The sequence below is a fragment of the Elephas maximus genome, chromosome 3 (assembly GCF_024166365.1).
Source record: "Elephas maximus indicus isolate mEleMax1 chromosome 3, mEleMax1 primary haplotype, whole genome shotgun sequence".
NCBI classification, from domain to species: domain Eukaryota; kingdom Metazoa; phylum Chordata; class Mammalia; order Proboscidea; family Elephantidae; genus Elephas; species Elephas maximus.
Window position 1 is genome coordinate 24,319,045 of NC_064821.1, and position 16,976 is coordinate 24,336,020.

Genomic DNA, 16,976 nt, shown 5'->3' on the forward strand with positions numbered 1-16,976 from the left:
GTAAAGAGGGGTCAACGGAAGCGTCTGTCTATTCCGTCATCTTGGCTCTGCCTCCATATATGCTGTTTCATAAATACTCCAGATCAAGGGTATTTATACACCGTGCTTGTATAAAATAAAGTACATTTGACTGCTTCTTCAAAAGAACAACCAGTTTCCATTGAGTAGGTTCTGACTCGTGGTCACAGTATGTGTTGGAGTAGAACTATGCTCCACTAGGTTTTCAATGACTGATTTTTTCAGAAATAGATCACCAGGTCTTATTTCTGAGGTGCCTCTGAATGGACTCCAACCTCTTGCTCAGCAACCAAATGTGTTAATAGTTTGCACACCCTGGAACTGCAAGTGATTCTTAGTGTCGTTTAATTGAAATATTTTTTTTTTCTTAAAAGAAGGGTATTTCTTATTGCATATGTTTCTCTCTTAGAGGGGAGTGATAGTTTGCACTTTCCATGAACTTGTTGGAAACCCTGGTGGTGTAGTGGTTAAGAGCTACGGCTCCTGACCAAAAGCTCCTTGAAAACTCTCTGGGGCAGCTCTACTCTGTTTTATAGGGTTGCTATGAGTCGGAATTGACTTGACGACAGCAGGTTTTTTTTTTTTTTTTTTGGTTTATGAACTTGTTATCATAAAATATCTTTGCCATTTTAACCCTTTTTAGCCTAGCATCTCTAAAGTGGTTGGGTACAGAAAAAAGAGAATAGCACAGAAAACAATGAGGGAAGAGTTTTGAGAAATACAGTGGTTGGGTTTGCTGTAACTGAGTAATATTACTGAAATTACTTGGGTATTAGGTCCTTAAATGTGACCCATACATGAGTTTGTAGGCTTTACTTGTGAGTTTCTTAAATTCAAAATACAGATACAATACTGTGGCCATTTACCTGTTTCTTTTTAACAATCTTCTTTTGTTTTTCCAAAAGCTGTCATAAGTACATGGAGCCACAGAATCTAACAGGCATCTCAGAATTCCTCTTCCTGAGCCTCTCTGAGGATCCAGAACGGCAGCCCCTCCTCTTTGGGCTGTTCCTGTCCATGTACCTGATCACTGTGACTGGGAACCTGCTCCTCATCCTGGCTGTCACCTCTGACTCCCATCTCCACATCCCCATGTACTTCTTCCTTTTCAACCTGTCCTTGGCTGACATACGTTTCATTTCCACCACAGTCCCAAAGATGCTAGTGAATATCCAGGCACAGAGCAAATCCATCACCTATGAGGGCTGCCTGATCCAAATGACCTTTTTGTATCTCTTTGGATGTCTGGACAGTCTGCTTCTCACTGTGATGGCTTATGACCGGTTTGTGGCCATCTGTCACCCCGTACACTACACAGTCATCATGAACCCCCGCCTCTTTGGCTTGCTAATTTTGGTGTCTTTTTTCCTCAGCCTTTTGAATTCCCAGGTGCACATTTCAATGGTGTCACAACTTACTTTCTACACAGATGTGGAAATCCCTCATTTCTTCTGTGACCCTCCTCAATTCTTTAACCTTGCATGTTCTGACAGCTCCACCTATGTCATATTAGTATATTGTATTGGTGCCATCTTTGGTGCTGTTCCAGTCTCAGGGATCCTTTTGTGTTACACTCAACTTGTTTCCTCCATTCTGAGAGTCTCATCTTCAGTTGGGAAGTATAAAGTCTTTCCCATCTGTGGCTCTCACCTGTCAGTTGTTTGCTTATTTTATGGAACAGGCCTTGGAGTGTACCTCAGTTCAGCCATCTCGTCTTCTCCCAAGAAGGGTTCAGTGTCCTCAGTGATGTACACTGTAGTGACCCCCATGGTGAACCCCTTCATCTGCAGCCTGAGGAACAGAGACATCAAGAGGGCCCGGTGGAGGCTCCTCAGCATGACAGCTTAATGTCAATATTTGTGCCATCTTTTTTGGCCTGTGGGTTGAAAAGATGGCAAAATCTAACACCTGAAAACATGAATCTTGCCTCTTGGTTACATAATTTTATAGGTCTCAGTCTCAAGATTTCATATCTGAACATTTCTTCCTTTGTCACATGCTTGTTGGGATAGTGGGTCTGTTCTGGGATATGTCAATCTACATGGTCAAATCCCATTGTAGCTATGGAGCCATCTGTAGCTTCTCTTCTATGACCCAGGATTTTTGGTATAATGCAGTACTCTATTTTTATGTACTTAGAATCTTCATTCATCTGTTACCATAATTCATATCTATTACCCAGATTATTTTGTATCTATCAGAACCGTATATGCAGGTTATGTGTGAGAATGCATGTCACTTATCCTAAACCTTGACTTCAAAATGGAATCATCTAGGAAGCTAAAAAATATTGATGCTTTGGTCCCACCATTATGAATTCTTATTTAATTGAAATGATATGTGGCTTGAGCACAAGATTTTCAAAGCACCAGAGGAGGTTTTAATGTTCAGCCAATGTGAAAACTCCTGATCTTTTCAGACTTTTCTTCAGAGATGATTAGTTTGTTGTGGGTCTTTTACTCCCTCCAAGCTTTTTTTTTTTTTTTTTTTTTAGGCAGGTGCTGAAAATCTCAAAGTGATCAGAGCTCAGAATGGGAAAGATATGACAGAAGTTACCCTAGCAAGTGGCAAGTGATTTTTTTTACAATATTCCTGGTGATGTTTTTCTCATATCTTCTCCCTTATGTCATGTTGCTGTTGACTGCCCTTCAATTGCTTCCCTGACACATGGTGACCCCATGCACAACAGAGGAGAATACTACCCAGTCCTGTGCCATCTCTGTGATCAATTGTGGATCAGACCATTGTAATCCACAGGGTTTTATTGACTGATTTCTAGAAGTAGATCACCAGGCCTTTCAAACTAGTCCATCTTAGTCTGGAATCTCTGCTGAAACCTGTTCAACATTTCTGCATAATTTATGCCTCTATTGACAGGTGGTTGCTGCATGTGAGGTACGTTGGTTGTGCATCAAACCTGGTCTCTCACATGCAAGAGTAGAATTTTGCCAACGAACCACCACTGATTCTGCCCTGCACACCATGAAGTTGGTTATATGTGCTTCTTGACAAGCTCTTGTCTCCCTTCTCCAGATTCACCTTCTATACTTTACTCCGTGATGCTGGGGCCGAGGAGGGGAAGATCCTAAACCACTCTTATGATTCCTCATCTGACTTTATTTTCAGGTTTTCCCCATGATGATCAGTAAATGTTACCACTCCCTAATAAGCTCAACTTTTTCCTTATACCTGTTTTCTTAGACCTTGGTGTGGGAGCTTCTATCTGGAGTTAACAATCTCTGTATGGCCACATTGCTCCTTTTTGTCTTTCAGTCCTTGTTTAACTATTTTACCAGTTACCTGTATGAAATGTTCTTCCTGGTATTTTCCTTTTCTTCATTGAATCCTGACTGTTAAATTGTATTTGAGGAATAAAGTTATGTGTGAAGTGTCTAAAACTGGAACATTACAAAGCATGCTCAGGAAAAAAGGTGGCTGTAACTTACATATCTTGGTCAAGGTTGTACAACTGAGGATTAAGGTGGTGGTATCATACTGGCTGTATTAGTGCTCTAGGATTATCAATGCCCTGAGTCATTATGAATAAATTTAATTTTATCTTATTTTTTATTAGCCTAGGATAGCAGAGGGTCACATCTTTGGGAAAGAGGAGCCCTTGCTTTTCCCTTATAAAAGACTGATGAAGACTTGACTGTGTTACCATGTTTCCTTGTCTTTGGGCTCTTTCTGTGTTCTACTACATGGGTGTGCAATATTCTTTTAGACACGTTGGCATAATTTCTGAGGGAGAAATTTTTGATGCTCAGAAAACCTGCCTAACCAAAAGTTTAATTTTCTCTGCCCTTTACCACTGAGTTAAATCCCCTGTGAACTTTCCTGATGAGAAACTTTGACAATGGAGAATGGAGCGGAATTGCCAGAGGATGAGGCCACACCAGTTTGTGGGAAGAGACAGCTTTCACTTAAAAACAGGAAAGTAGTGTTGTGATTCCCTGTTTATGGCTAACTGCATTGAGACTTTATAAGTCCCATCTACCCTACAACTTAGTTGCATATCCATTTCTGCAAACATAGGAATGGTGAAAAAAATTGATATATTCAAGGTATTTCCTTTTGATATCTTATGGTAATCTTTCCTCAAAGGTAACATTTTCTTCCTCCTCTTTAAACATCAAGACTTAGAATGAGTGATACTATTAGATTAATGCTATAAATGGAGAAAAGCCTGGAAGGAAATGTGTCAGAGGTTCCTAATGGCGGTCAGAAAGTGGTATACTTACCTTTGATATGGAAAAGGAACCACAAACTATAGAAAGAGTGTGGCATTTGGTGACATACCTCCAACCATATCTTGACTTATAAACTGGATAATTTTGGCAACTCAGTGCACCTTATTTACCCTCAAAGTCCTTTTGATCAAATTGGGATTAATAGTGCTAATCTTTCAAGGCCATTGCAACAACTACATGTAACGTTGCTAAGGATGGATTAAACAGTAGTTTCCTATCAAATGGTAGCCCTTAATATCACTTTAGAGAAGTTCATTTTTAGTGTGCATTCCAATAATTCAAAAAGGACTTGATACTAGAAACTGTGATTTTAGACATAATATAAAACATGTTTCTGTTTAACTTCTTCATCTCTATATTTGTGATAACAAGAGCAGTCATCAGAGAGAGTGGTTAAGAGGAGATAGTCAAAAGCACTGATTACAACTGTGTTTAGTACCTAGTAATGGATCAGTAAGTGGAAACTAATGTATTCACCCTATGGTTAGGCCCGTAGAGTGGCTCAACTAATGATATTTGCAGGGTAACTGTTTGATTTTCAACATTAGCTCCTCTAACTCCTTAGCTTTATGGACATGAACTTGTTGTTTAACTCTGAAGGCTATTGATTCTTCATTTTCTGTATTATTTAGCTTAAGGTATTGTAAGGATTAAGTAAATAATACATGTCAGGCATGCTAAGAATTCGGTAAATACAGATATTATCATTGTTGTCATCTGCTGGAATGGAGAAGCCATTCAAATAAATTATTTGAAGTCCATGTTGTCTTCACCTTGGATGCCTGATGACCTTTAAAATTTATCTTTACATAAAAAGACCCTGAGAAGTTCAAGGGCAGGGATTGGATATCGTTTATAATCAAACCCTTATATATACTAAAAATCTCCTGCATTAAGACTGGAGATTAGTCCCATCTCTGCTTTTTATATGGTTGACTACATTATCATCTTATTTAAAAAAAAAAAAAAAGGTGAAGACAATTTGACATCCATACGCTCAGTATTTTCTTCTTCTTTGGAATATTACACCTTCCACAGAGACCTTTAAGAACTCCTAAAGGAAGAAATGTATGGTTTGTTTGTTTTTGTTTTTATGGATCTTTGATGGGATCTGTTATTCACCATTTAATTTTATGTGCAAGAATAAGAGTTGTAGAATAAAGGGTAGGGCTTGATAAGTTCTATAAATGACACAGTGAAAAAAAAAATTCAGGGTAGACATTCCTCAACTGGACATCTAAGAAGAGAATGCAGGAATGTGGTATCTTTCCTTTTCCTTTAAGGATATTCATTCAGAGAGAGAAACTAGAAAAGCACAAAGTAAATCTCTCTTTTTACTACAAGAACGCAATGCTCTTTGGTTTTTTACACTTGTCCTCTACACACAGCTTTGGCAGTGACTCTAGAATCTCATTCCCTCTTACCATTATGTTTATATTAAAATTTTGCCACTGTCCAATGATGCTGAAAGCTCTCAATGCTTATCCTCTACCTCTCCATTCACCTCAACGTGCCTGCCATTTGGTCTCCCCAAATTACCCTCAGCCATTTACCCATGCATAGGTAAATAAAAAAAAAATAACCCACTGCCATCCAGTTGATTCCGACTCATAGCAACCCTATAGGACAGAGTAGAACTGCCCCGTGGAGTTTCCAAGGAGCGCCTGGTGGATTCAAACTGCAAACCTCTTTGTTAACAGCCATAGCACTTAACCACTATGCCACCTCGGTTTCCCATAGATAAATAGCATCTTTTTTTCCATGTTCAATGCCATTGGGTATATATTCCAGTTTTCTTCATATCAGCTAATGACAAACCAATCTCTGAGTCCTTTAGAACAAAGAAGCCTCACCCAAGTGGCCATGTGGATAGAATATAAAAGGTGCAACACACCATTATTCCACTTTATCTACTAGGGAAACAAAGTAGATAAGGTATAAGCACATTTTATTACAGATTTCAAGAGTTGTGAACACAAAGAAATCTAAGGAAAATTACATTCTGGAGTGAAGTGAGCCCTTTGTAGTTAAGCAGATGTGAGTTGCTGTTGGGGATATGTGTTGAATTTGTGCATGGAAAGGGTGCAGCTGGCCTAATGGAAGGACTCTGCTGCTGCTAGAGAAACCAGAGGGCCTTCTGACTTCAAGTTCAGCAGCATCATGGTGGGATTTGCAGGAATTCTACTACGTGCCTGTTTTCCTTCAGGGAATGTTTACTGAGTGCATGGTGGTGCTATGGATTGGATAGCATAATTTTATTCCTCTTTAAAGTCTAGTTGTACTGAGAGCCACTATCCTTATAGAGAGTGAAGCCTGTGTAATGTGTAGTTTCTAACATTCTTCCAACAACCCCCACTTCCTGTATTCACACTCTTGTGGATAAGCATCCTCTTGAATGTGTGCTAGACTTAGTTAATTGTTTCCATCAAATAGAATTTGGAAAACTCTTGGGATATCACTTCTAACACTGGGGTGTAAAAAGAATCTGGCTTTCATCTTACCAGCCTTCTCCTGCTCTCTGGCCAGCTCACTCTGATGGAATCCAGATTCCATGTTGCCAGGTGCCTGATGGAGAGGCCCATGTGGTCAGAAGTTAAGGGAGGCCTCTGGCCAGCAGTCTGTGAGGAACAAATCCTTCTAACTGATGCCTGAGTGATCTTGGAATTGGATTCACTTTCAGTCAAGCCTTGAGATCACTGCAGCCCTGGTCAACGTTTTGAATGCAGTCATTTGTGAGGCCCACAGAAGCATTTAGGGGAAGGATCAAGTTACCAAATATGTATGACAAAATAAACAACTTTCTAATGTATGATCACACATTAACTACACAGAGAAATTACAACTGTTGCTGTAATTCAAATTAGCAAAAAATATAAATCGCCAAAGTGTAAAACAAGGGCTATAGAAAGGAAGATTGAAAGTTGGAAGTTTTCCTTCATGACACAAATATTAATTCAGATATAGAAAATAGCCTCAGATTCTTGGTGCAGAAGACATGGTATTGTTAGGTGCTGTCGAGTCTCTTTCAACTGATTCTGACCCCATATGGCAAAGCAGAACTGCCCCTTAGAGTTTATAAGACTGTAATCTTTATGACAGCACATCACCAGGTCCTCCTCCAGTGGAGCAACTAGGTGGATTTCAACCACCAAATTTTCATTTAGGAAACAAACACTTTAATCGCTGTGCCACAAGGCCTTTTTTTTTTTTAGATGAGGGTTCACAGAACAAATCACTTTCTCATTAAACAATTAATACACGTATTTTTTGTGACATTTGTTGCCATTCCCATGACATGTCAGTCTTCATCCCTTCTCTACCTTGGATTCCCCATTTCCAGGTTTACCATCATCTCCTGCCTTCATACAAGATTTTGAGCAGTTCAGGGTAAGGATTGAATATCATTTATCTTTATAATCAAAATCTACTGTATTAGATTAGAGATTCTTCCCATGACTACTTTGTATAATGTTGAAAAAATTATTTATTATCTTTTGAAAAAAATGGGGAAGACAATTTGACATCCATACATCCAATATTTTTCTTCCTCCCTGGAGCATTGTACTTTATGCAGAGATCTTTAAGAACGGAATTAGAAATGTACGCTTTGTTTGTTTTTATATCATGGACATTTGATGGAGTCTTTATTCACCATTTAATCGTATGTGCAAGAATAAGAGTTGTAGAATAAAGAATAGGGTTTGATAAGTTCTATAAATAACAAAAGGATAAAGATTTGAGAGTAGACTTTCCTCATTTGGACATCTAAAGTGGGAACACAGGAATGTGGTGTATCTCTTTTTGTTTTGAGGATACTCATCCAGAGAGAGAAGTGGAAAAAGCACAAAGCAGATCTCTCTTTTTACCACAGAAACACAACTCTCTCTGGTTTTCATAGGCCTGTCCTCTATGCTAGCTTTGGCAATGACTTTGAAAACTGACTCCTCTTCCACTGTGTTTAATATTAAACATTTGCCACTGTCTAAGTTCAGTGCTTATCATCTGCCTCTCCAATCCACCTTTACACACCTGCCATTTGGTCTACCCAAAATTATTCTTGGCCATTTATCCAAATATAGGTAAATAGCATCCTTTTGTCTGTATTCAGTTTCACCTGGTGTGTGTTGAAAGTTTCTTCATATCAGTTAATGACAAGTTAATCTCCTAGTTCTTCAGAACAGAGAAGCCTTACTCAGATGGCCACATGGATAAGATATCAAATGTCCAATATATCACTATTCCACATTACCTTCTAGAAAAAAAAAAAAGCAACTATATAAGCATAAAGCACCTTTATTAAAGATTTCAAGAGTTCTGAACACAAAGAAATCTAAGAAAAATTGCATTCTGAAGTGCAGCAAGCCCTTTCTTGTCAAACAGAAATCAGAAGCTGCTGGGGATAGTTTTTGAATTTGTGCATGGAATGGCTGTGACTGGCCTAATATTGATGGAAGAACTCTGCTGGTGTTAGAGAAACTGGAGTGGCTTCTGATTGCAAGACCAGGAGAAGCATGATAGAGTTTTTAGGAATTCTACTATGTGTCTGTTTTTCTCCAGGGAATGTTTGCAGAGAGCATGATGGTACAATGGTTTCCTAGTATGCTGGAAAGCAGAGGGACTTCTCCGGAGTGTGGTGATGCTTAGAGTCACCATCCTTATAGAGAGTGAAGCTTGTTTAGTGTGTAGCTTCTAAGATTCTCCACCAACAACCCTCACCTCTTACATCCATACTCTTGTTGATAACTATCCCCTTGAGTGTATGCTGGATTCAGTTCATTGCTTCCATCAAAAAGAATTTGGAAAACTATTGGAATATCACTTCCAACAATGCAATGTGAAAGAAAAGAATCTTGCTGTCATCTTGCCAGCCCTCTCCTTCTCTTTGGCCAGCCTACTCGGATGAAAACCAGCTTCCATATTGTCAGCTGCCTGATGGAGAGGCCCATGTGATCAGAAGTTAAGGGAGGCCCCTGGCCAACAGCCCATGAGGAACAAATCCTGCCCACTGACACCTGAGTGACCTTGGAATTAAACCATCTTCCAGTCAAACCTTGAGGTGACTGCAGCCCTTGACAACCGTGTGAATGCATTTTTCCCTGAGGCCCATAAAGGTGTTTAGGTGAAGGATTAAGTTACCAAATAAGTACAACAAAACAAATCTTTTTCTAAAGTACCAGCATACATTAACTACACAGAAAAATTATAACTGGTACTGTCATTCAAATTAGCAAAAAATATAAATTGCCAATGGATAAAACTCCAAACCACATGCAAGGGCTCCAGAAAGGAGATGATAGGACATGACACAAATATTAATTCAGAAAATAAAAATAATATCAGATTCTTGGTATAGAAGATCTGTTGTCATTGTTGTTAGGTACAGTTGAGTCAATTTTGACTCTTAAGGACCCCATGTGACAGAGTAGAACTGTTCCGTAGAATTTTCAAGGTATTATCTTTATGGTGACAAATTTACAGCTGTTTCTTCCATGAAGTGTCTAAGTGTTTTCCAATTGCCAAACTTTCAGTCAACAGGTGAGTGCTTTAACCACTGTGCCATGAGGACTTTTATAGAACACTTAATTGTCCCTACACTACTTGGTTCATTCTATGGGTTGGAAATATTAAATTACACATTGATTGTTTAGATTGAAAAATTGAAAAAAAGGAGTGATTTTTATCTTAAGATCTGTACAACGTGGAATTTAGAGGTATGGAATACTTCGTCCTTAGAATGACCAAGTCTTGATAACAGGAACATTCAATTTTTGCTCTTTCTGTTTCATGTATACTAACAAGTCTTCAGAGATTGGAATAACATGAACCAATTTGGCTAATTGTGAGTTCTGGGCATTGAACTACCAAAGCCATACAACTGTAAATATCCTGCCTGTGACCCCAAGGCCTTCAGTTTGCTCTTCCCAGTCCAGTGAACTTCATAACTGTGTCTCTCCTCTACAGGGGTCCTTTGAATCGGGAAGCCCACACCTGAATCTCTCTTCCTATCAGTCCTGAGGAAGGAGCCTCAACTCTCATTGTCCACTAAGCAGGGGAGTGTTGGTGAACCCATACTCCTTGGTCATGCCCCATCAGAGACCCAGCACAATCCAGTGAGTGCCTTGGGAGATAGTGGACATAGAGGGGTTTGGGAGTATTGTTTCCTCCTCATCAGGACAAGCAGCACACTTGGGATGGCCAGATGGGCAGCCCTGAAATGCTACGTTTCAGCTCAGAGGTTTGTGAAATTTCTGTTCCTGGTTCTGGTAGAGGTTTGAGAAGGTTCATTTAGATTTTTAATTTCTTCTACATTGGTACTGATTCCCATTGGTGTGTCTCCACCAGAATGAGAGAAATGGGCCCCTCTCATCTATCTCCTAAACAGTTCAACAAGATTTAGTTGATGATGGTGATAATGATGAGGATGATGGTAGTCACAATAGTATTGTGAAAGTTTACTGAAGGCTGCCCAGTGCCAAGATCTGAACTAAGTTTTTTATGTAACTTATTTCTTTTTTCTGTATAACCACACCTAGAAAAGAGCACCACATGTTATGTCATTTCATAGAAGAGAAAATGAGCACAGTCTTTTTTTGTAACTTGTTCCAGGTCATGGGCCAGAAAACTTTGAAGCCAGGTTTGAACCTGGGTAGTGTGACACCAGACAAAGGGCACCTGGCCATAATCTCTCCTGCCATCCACCATGACATTTGACTTCTTTGGTCTCTCCACAAAGAGACCCCTTGCTCACTATGCTCCTTTGTGGGGGGTTCTGCTAGACCACAGTAGAGAGCAGTGAGTGCCTCTTGGTGTCTCCACTATCAGAAGGATAACTGTGAATACAGGAGAATATGACATCAGGAGATGGCAGGTGATAATTAGTCCAGGTCTCTCTCTTGCCCCCTCTCCTGGAATTTAACTCAGCTGTCCACTTCCTTTCATTGGTGTAATTTAGCCTATCTCAATCTCGGAGACATAAAGACAAGATCTTGAGTTCCATTCCTCGTCAGGAAGCTAGAATGAGTTAAAATTGTAACATAGATACATCTTTGGTTAGGTTCCCTGGGCTTTTTCTTTATACTTTTTGAAATATGAGGAAACAGAGTGAAGATGGTTAATGCATGGGCCTCAGTGATGTACAATTCAATTGTGAATCCTGTCTGTGCTACTTTTGATCTCTATGTGATGGGGTTAGTTCTTAGTACCTGTTAGACTTTACATTGCCATTTGAGTTGATCCACAGCTGGTAGACAGAGAGATCTGCACTGATGTAAGGACTGAAGAGATAATGCATATTACATATGTGATTAAATATGTGATGGATACATTTACTCAGAGCACTTTTTTTTTGTCACATATTATTATAAATTAAATAAAGCTTCATACCATTGAAGTAATATATCCTGTGATGTTACAGGTTTATTTTTCCTGGATCTCTGTAAGGTCATTTTATTTCCATTCTTATACAAGTAGGCATAAAATACTTGGAAATAAACCACTGAGTCTCATTAATTTCTAACTCCTCAGAGAATATCCTGTGCTTAGCATGAGTAGGCTACAACCACAAGGAAAACAATAAATCTGTGTTAAATATGGAATAGACCCTTGGTTCCTCTTTCCTTAGTTCACAGGATCAGATCATAGGCTGTACTGCTTCCACGCTGAGTGCTTTCCTGTGCTTTCATCCCTCCAATGAGTCCCATAGGGCATGAATATATGTAAATTGTGGGCTTTCTGTGGGATCTATTTAGTTAGTAGAGAGTAAAACATTCAATTATTTTCAAAAATTGTGGAGATTTTCATAAAGCTGAAAGCTAAAAAGGAAAAATGGAGAAGGAGATGGGCAAAGTAAAGCTTACCATGTGAACCTAGGCACATTTTATGATTTCAGTACATTCTGTGCTTGAATTTCCTGGGACATATTAGGCATTTATCTTTCCCATGCAATCAAATAAAACCTGGGATTATATTTCAACAATAAACTCATTATTCTCATATTGATTCAAATTCTGACTAAAAAAGATTGCCCAAGTTTTTATTAAGTGCCACACCTTCGTTGGGTGCCATGCAAATCCTAGTGATGGATATTATTCCCCCCTATTTCCAGGTAAGAGTGGTTGAAAGATTTACGTGAACTCCAAATTCATTGTGTGACAGATGTGGGATTTAGACCTTGCACTTCTGACTGCTATTCCAGGATTCTGCCTCCTCAACCTGAGGCGAGTCATTGTGTTTCTTTTCAGACGAGCAAATTGAGACTGAACCATTGATTCTTCCTTTCACAACTCAGTGAGTTGAACTGTGAATTAAGAAAACAGACCAAATGAAATGATATTAGACATACCAATAGAAATGAAGAAGTAAGTTGCCATCAGGGAACTAAATAAGGTGAATTCCAATCACCCTCCCCCCGCCCCCCCATAAGGAAGGATTGACTTGGAAACCTCTTAAGTTGGCCTAAGATGGCTGGGTTTCAGACCTGGCTTTGGAATGTCCCTGGTCCTAATTTCCTGAATTCAAATAAAAGTGTTGATTTGATAAGGAAACAATGCTTTCTAAACATTTAGGGTGAGAAACATATTTCAGCCTTTTATCAAATCAATAAAGAATGGAAACAAGTAAAGAAAAAAGCCAATTGAACACCAGACATTTCCCTGAAATGGTGTAACACTGATGCAAATACGAGTGTCTACACAGTGAAAAACAGGCACAGTGTTTCAGAAAAGTAAACTGTTGTTTAATCATTGGTGCATTTTACACTAATGCCATCTTTGAAATCAGCACTGTTGTATGATTTGAATATTTATCAAACAGTTATCAAAATTCGATGTCCAATAAGCCAAGGGAGAGGATATATACTTTATTTGGATTATTTTTAATTGTACTTTAGATGAAGGTTTACAGAACACACTAGTTTCTCATTAAACAGTTAATAAACATATCGTTTTGTGACATTGGTTAACAATCCCATGACATGTCAACACTCTCCCTTCTCAGTCTCGGGTTCCCTATTACCAGCTTTCCTGTTCCCTCCTGCTTTCTAGTCCTTGCCCATGGACTGGTGTGCCCCTCTAATATTGTTTTGTTTTATGGGCATGCTCAATCTTTGGCTGAAGGATGAACCTAGGACTGAGTTCATTGCAGAGCTGAAACGGTGTCTGGGTCCATACTCTCAGAGTTTCTCTAGTCTCTGTCAGGCCAGCAAGTCTGGTCTTTCTTTTTGAGTTAGAATTTTGTTCTACATTTTTCCCCAGCTCTGTCTGAGCCCCTCTATTGTGATCTCTGTCAGAGCAGTCAGTGAAGGTAGCCAGGCACCATCTAGTTATATTGGACTCAGTCTGGTGGAGGCCGTGGTAGATGTGGTCCATTAGTCCTTTGGACTAATCTTTCCTTTGTATCTTTAGTTTACTTCATTATTCCTTGCTCCCGAAGGGGTGAGACTAGTGGAGTATCCTAGATGGCCACACACAGGCTCTTAAGACTCCACAGGCCATTCAGCAAAGTAGAATGTAGAACATATTCTTTATAAACTATGTTACGCCACTTAAGCTAGATGTTCCCTGACACCATGGTCCCCATAGCCCTCAGCCCAGCAATTCATTCCCTCAGGGAGTTTGGGTGTGCCTGTGGAGCTTCCATGACCTTGCCTTGTACAAGTTGTGCTGGCTTCCCCAGTATCATGTATTGTCTTACCCTTCACTAAATTTATCATTTATTCTCTATTTAGTGTTTTTCCATCCCCACCTATCTCCTCCTCATAACCATCAAAGATTGTTTCTTTTTGTGTTTACACCTTTTCATGAGTTTTTGCAGTAATGGTCTCTTACAATATTTGTCCTTTTGTCATTGACTTATTTCAGTCAGCATAATGTCATCCAGATTCATCCATGTTATGAGATGCTTCACAGATACATCGTTTTTCTTTACTGTTGCATCGTACTCCATTGCGTGTATGTACCACAGTTTGTTTATCCATTCGCCTGTTGATGGGCATCTAGGTTCTTTCCATCTTTTTGCTATTGTCAACAATGCTGCAATGAACATGGGTATGCATATGTTTATTCGTGTGATGGCTTTTACTTCTCTAGGATACGTTCCTAGGAGTGGGATTGCTGGATCATATGGTATTTCTAATTCTAGCTTTCTAAGGAAGCGCACCATATCGTTTTCCAAAATGCTTGTATCATTTTGCAGTCACACCAGCAGTGCATAAGAGTTCTGATCTCCCCACAGCCTCTCCAACATTTGTTATTTCGTATATTTTTTGATTTGTGCCAGTAATGCCGGGATAAGAGTATCTCACTGTAGTTTTGTTTTGCATTTCTCTAACGGCCAATGATCATGAGCATTTCCTCATGTGTCTGTTGGCTGCTTTAATGTCTTCTTTGGTGAAGTGTCTGTTCATTTCTTTTGCCCATTTTTTTTATTATAATGAGGATATAGATTTTGAAAGATTTTTAAAGGTGACCCACATGTTTGAATGACCATGTATCTCCATATAAGATGGATGTCAGAAAACCAAAGAATGATGAAAACCTGTGAAGATAATTGACATATAAACATACTGTCTGATTATGAGCATTTTAATTTAGAATCTAGCTAATGAGGTCCCTGGCTGAAGCAAAAGGTTTGAGCTTGACTACTAACATAAAGATTGGTTGTTTGAATGCAACCTTCAGCATCATGAAAGAAAGGCCTGGTGATCTGCTTCTGTAAAGATTAAGGCCATGAAAACTCTGTGGAGCAGTTCTATTCTGCAACACACGGAGTCGCCATGAGTTGGAATCAACTCAATGAAGATTTTTTTTTTTAATGTGTTCCTATCCTGTATGTGTTGTTTTATAAATATTCTAAATCAAGGGAATTTATAGCAGTGCACTTGTTAAGTAAAGTACTTTTGACTGCTTCTTAAAAAGGACAGCCAGTTTCCATTGAGTAGATTCTGATTCATGGTCACACTGTGTGTGTCCGAGTAGAACTATGCCACATTGGGTTTTCAGTGACTGATTTTACAGAAGTAGATCACCAGGCCTTGTTTCTGAGGTGCTTCTGGGTAGGCTCCAACTTTTGCCTAGCAGCCAAGTGTGTTAACTGCACACCCTGGAATGGCAAGTGCTTCTTATTGTCCTTTAATTGAAAAGATATTTTTCTTAAAAAAAAAGTGTATTTCTTATTGCGTATGTTTCTCTCATAGAGGAGTGTGATATTTTGCTCTTTCTATGAACTCATTATCATAAAATGTCCTTGCCATTTTAACATTCTTTAGCCTAGCATCTATAAAGTGGTTGGGTACAGAAAAAAGTGAATAGCACAGAAAACACTGAGGAACGAGGAAAGACTTTTGAAAAATACAGTGGTTGGGCTTGGTGTAACTGAGTAATATTGCTGAAAAGTACTGGGGTATTAGGTCCCTAAGTGTGAACACGGGAGTTTGTGGGCTTGTGAGTTTCTTGAATTCAAAATACATACACAATACTGGGTGGCTGTTTACCTGTTTCCTTTTAACAATTCTCTTTCCTTTTTCCAAATCTGTTGCAAGTACATGGAGCCACAGAATCTAACAGATGTCTCCGAATTCCTCCTCCTGGGCCTCTCTGAGGACCCAGAACTGCAGCCCCTCCTTTTTGGGCTGTTCCTGTCCATGTACCTGATCACCGTGACTGGGAACCTGCTCATCATCCTGGTTGTCATCTCTGACCCCCGTCTCCACACCCCCATGTACTTCTTCCTCTCCAACCTGTCCTTGGCTGATATTGGTTTCATTTCCACCACAGTCCCAAAGATGCTAGTGAATATCCAGGCACAGAGCAAATCCATCACCTATGAGGGCTGCCTGATACAAATCACCTTTTTTTTACCTCTTTGGATGTCTGGACAGTCTGCTTCTCACTGTGATGGCTTATGACCGGTTTGTGGCCATCTGTCACCCCCTGCACTACACAGACATCATGAACCCCCGCCTCTGTGGCTTGCTAGTTTTGGTGTCTTTTTTCCTCAGCCTTTTGAATTCCCAGCTGCACATTTCAATGGTGTCACAACTTACCTTCTGCAGAGATGTGGAAATCCCTCATTTCTTCTGTGAACCTCCTCAACTCTTTAGCCTTGCATGTTCTGATAGCTCCATCTATATCATATTGATATATTGTATCGGTGTCATCTTTGGTGGTGTTCCAATGTCAGGGATCCTTTTCTCTTACAGTCGAATTGTGTCCTCCATTCTGAGAGTCTCATCTTCAGGTGGGAAGTATAAAGCCTTTTCCACCTGTGGCTCTCACCTGTCGGTTGTTTGCTTATTTTATGGAACAGGCCTTGGAGTGGACCTCAGGTCAGCTGTCTCATTTTCTTCCAGGAAGAGTTCATTGTCCTCAGTGATGTATACCGTGGTCACCCCCATGATGAACCCCTTCATCTACAGCCTGAGGAACAGAGACATCAAGAGGGCCCTGTGGAGGCTCCTCAGCAGGACAGCCTAATATCAGCATGTGTGTCATCTTTCTGGCATGTGGGTTGGAAAAGATGTCAAAACCTAACATCATAAATCTTACCTCTTGGTTATATGATTTTTGTAGCTTTCAGAGGTTTTCATCTCGAGATTTCATATCTGAACATTGCTTCCTGTGTAACATGTTTTTTTGGATAGTGGGAGTGTTCTGGGATATGCTAATCTGCATGATCAAATCCCATGGTAGCTATGGGGCCATCTGTAGCTTC

General features: G+C 39.6%; 1 protein-coding gene and 1 pseudogene across 1 annotated transcript; both read left to right on the top strand.

Annotated features, from left to right (window-relative positions):
• The first annotated feature begins 936 nt into the window (after positions 1-936).
• Positions 937-1,866, top strand: LOC126071114 (olfactory receptor 18-like). The gene has a single exon (XM_049875392.1). The coding sequence runs from the start codon at positions 937-939 to the stop codon at positions 1,864-1,866; it is 930 nt and encodes a 309-aa protein (XP_049731349.1).
• A 13,941-nt stretch (positions 1,867-15,807) lies between these two features.
• On the top strand, positions 15,808-16,738 carry LOC126072072 (olfactory receptor 18-like; annotated as a pseudogene).
• Positions 16,739-16,976: the final 238 nt, after the last annotated feature.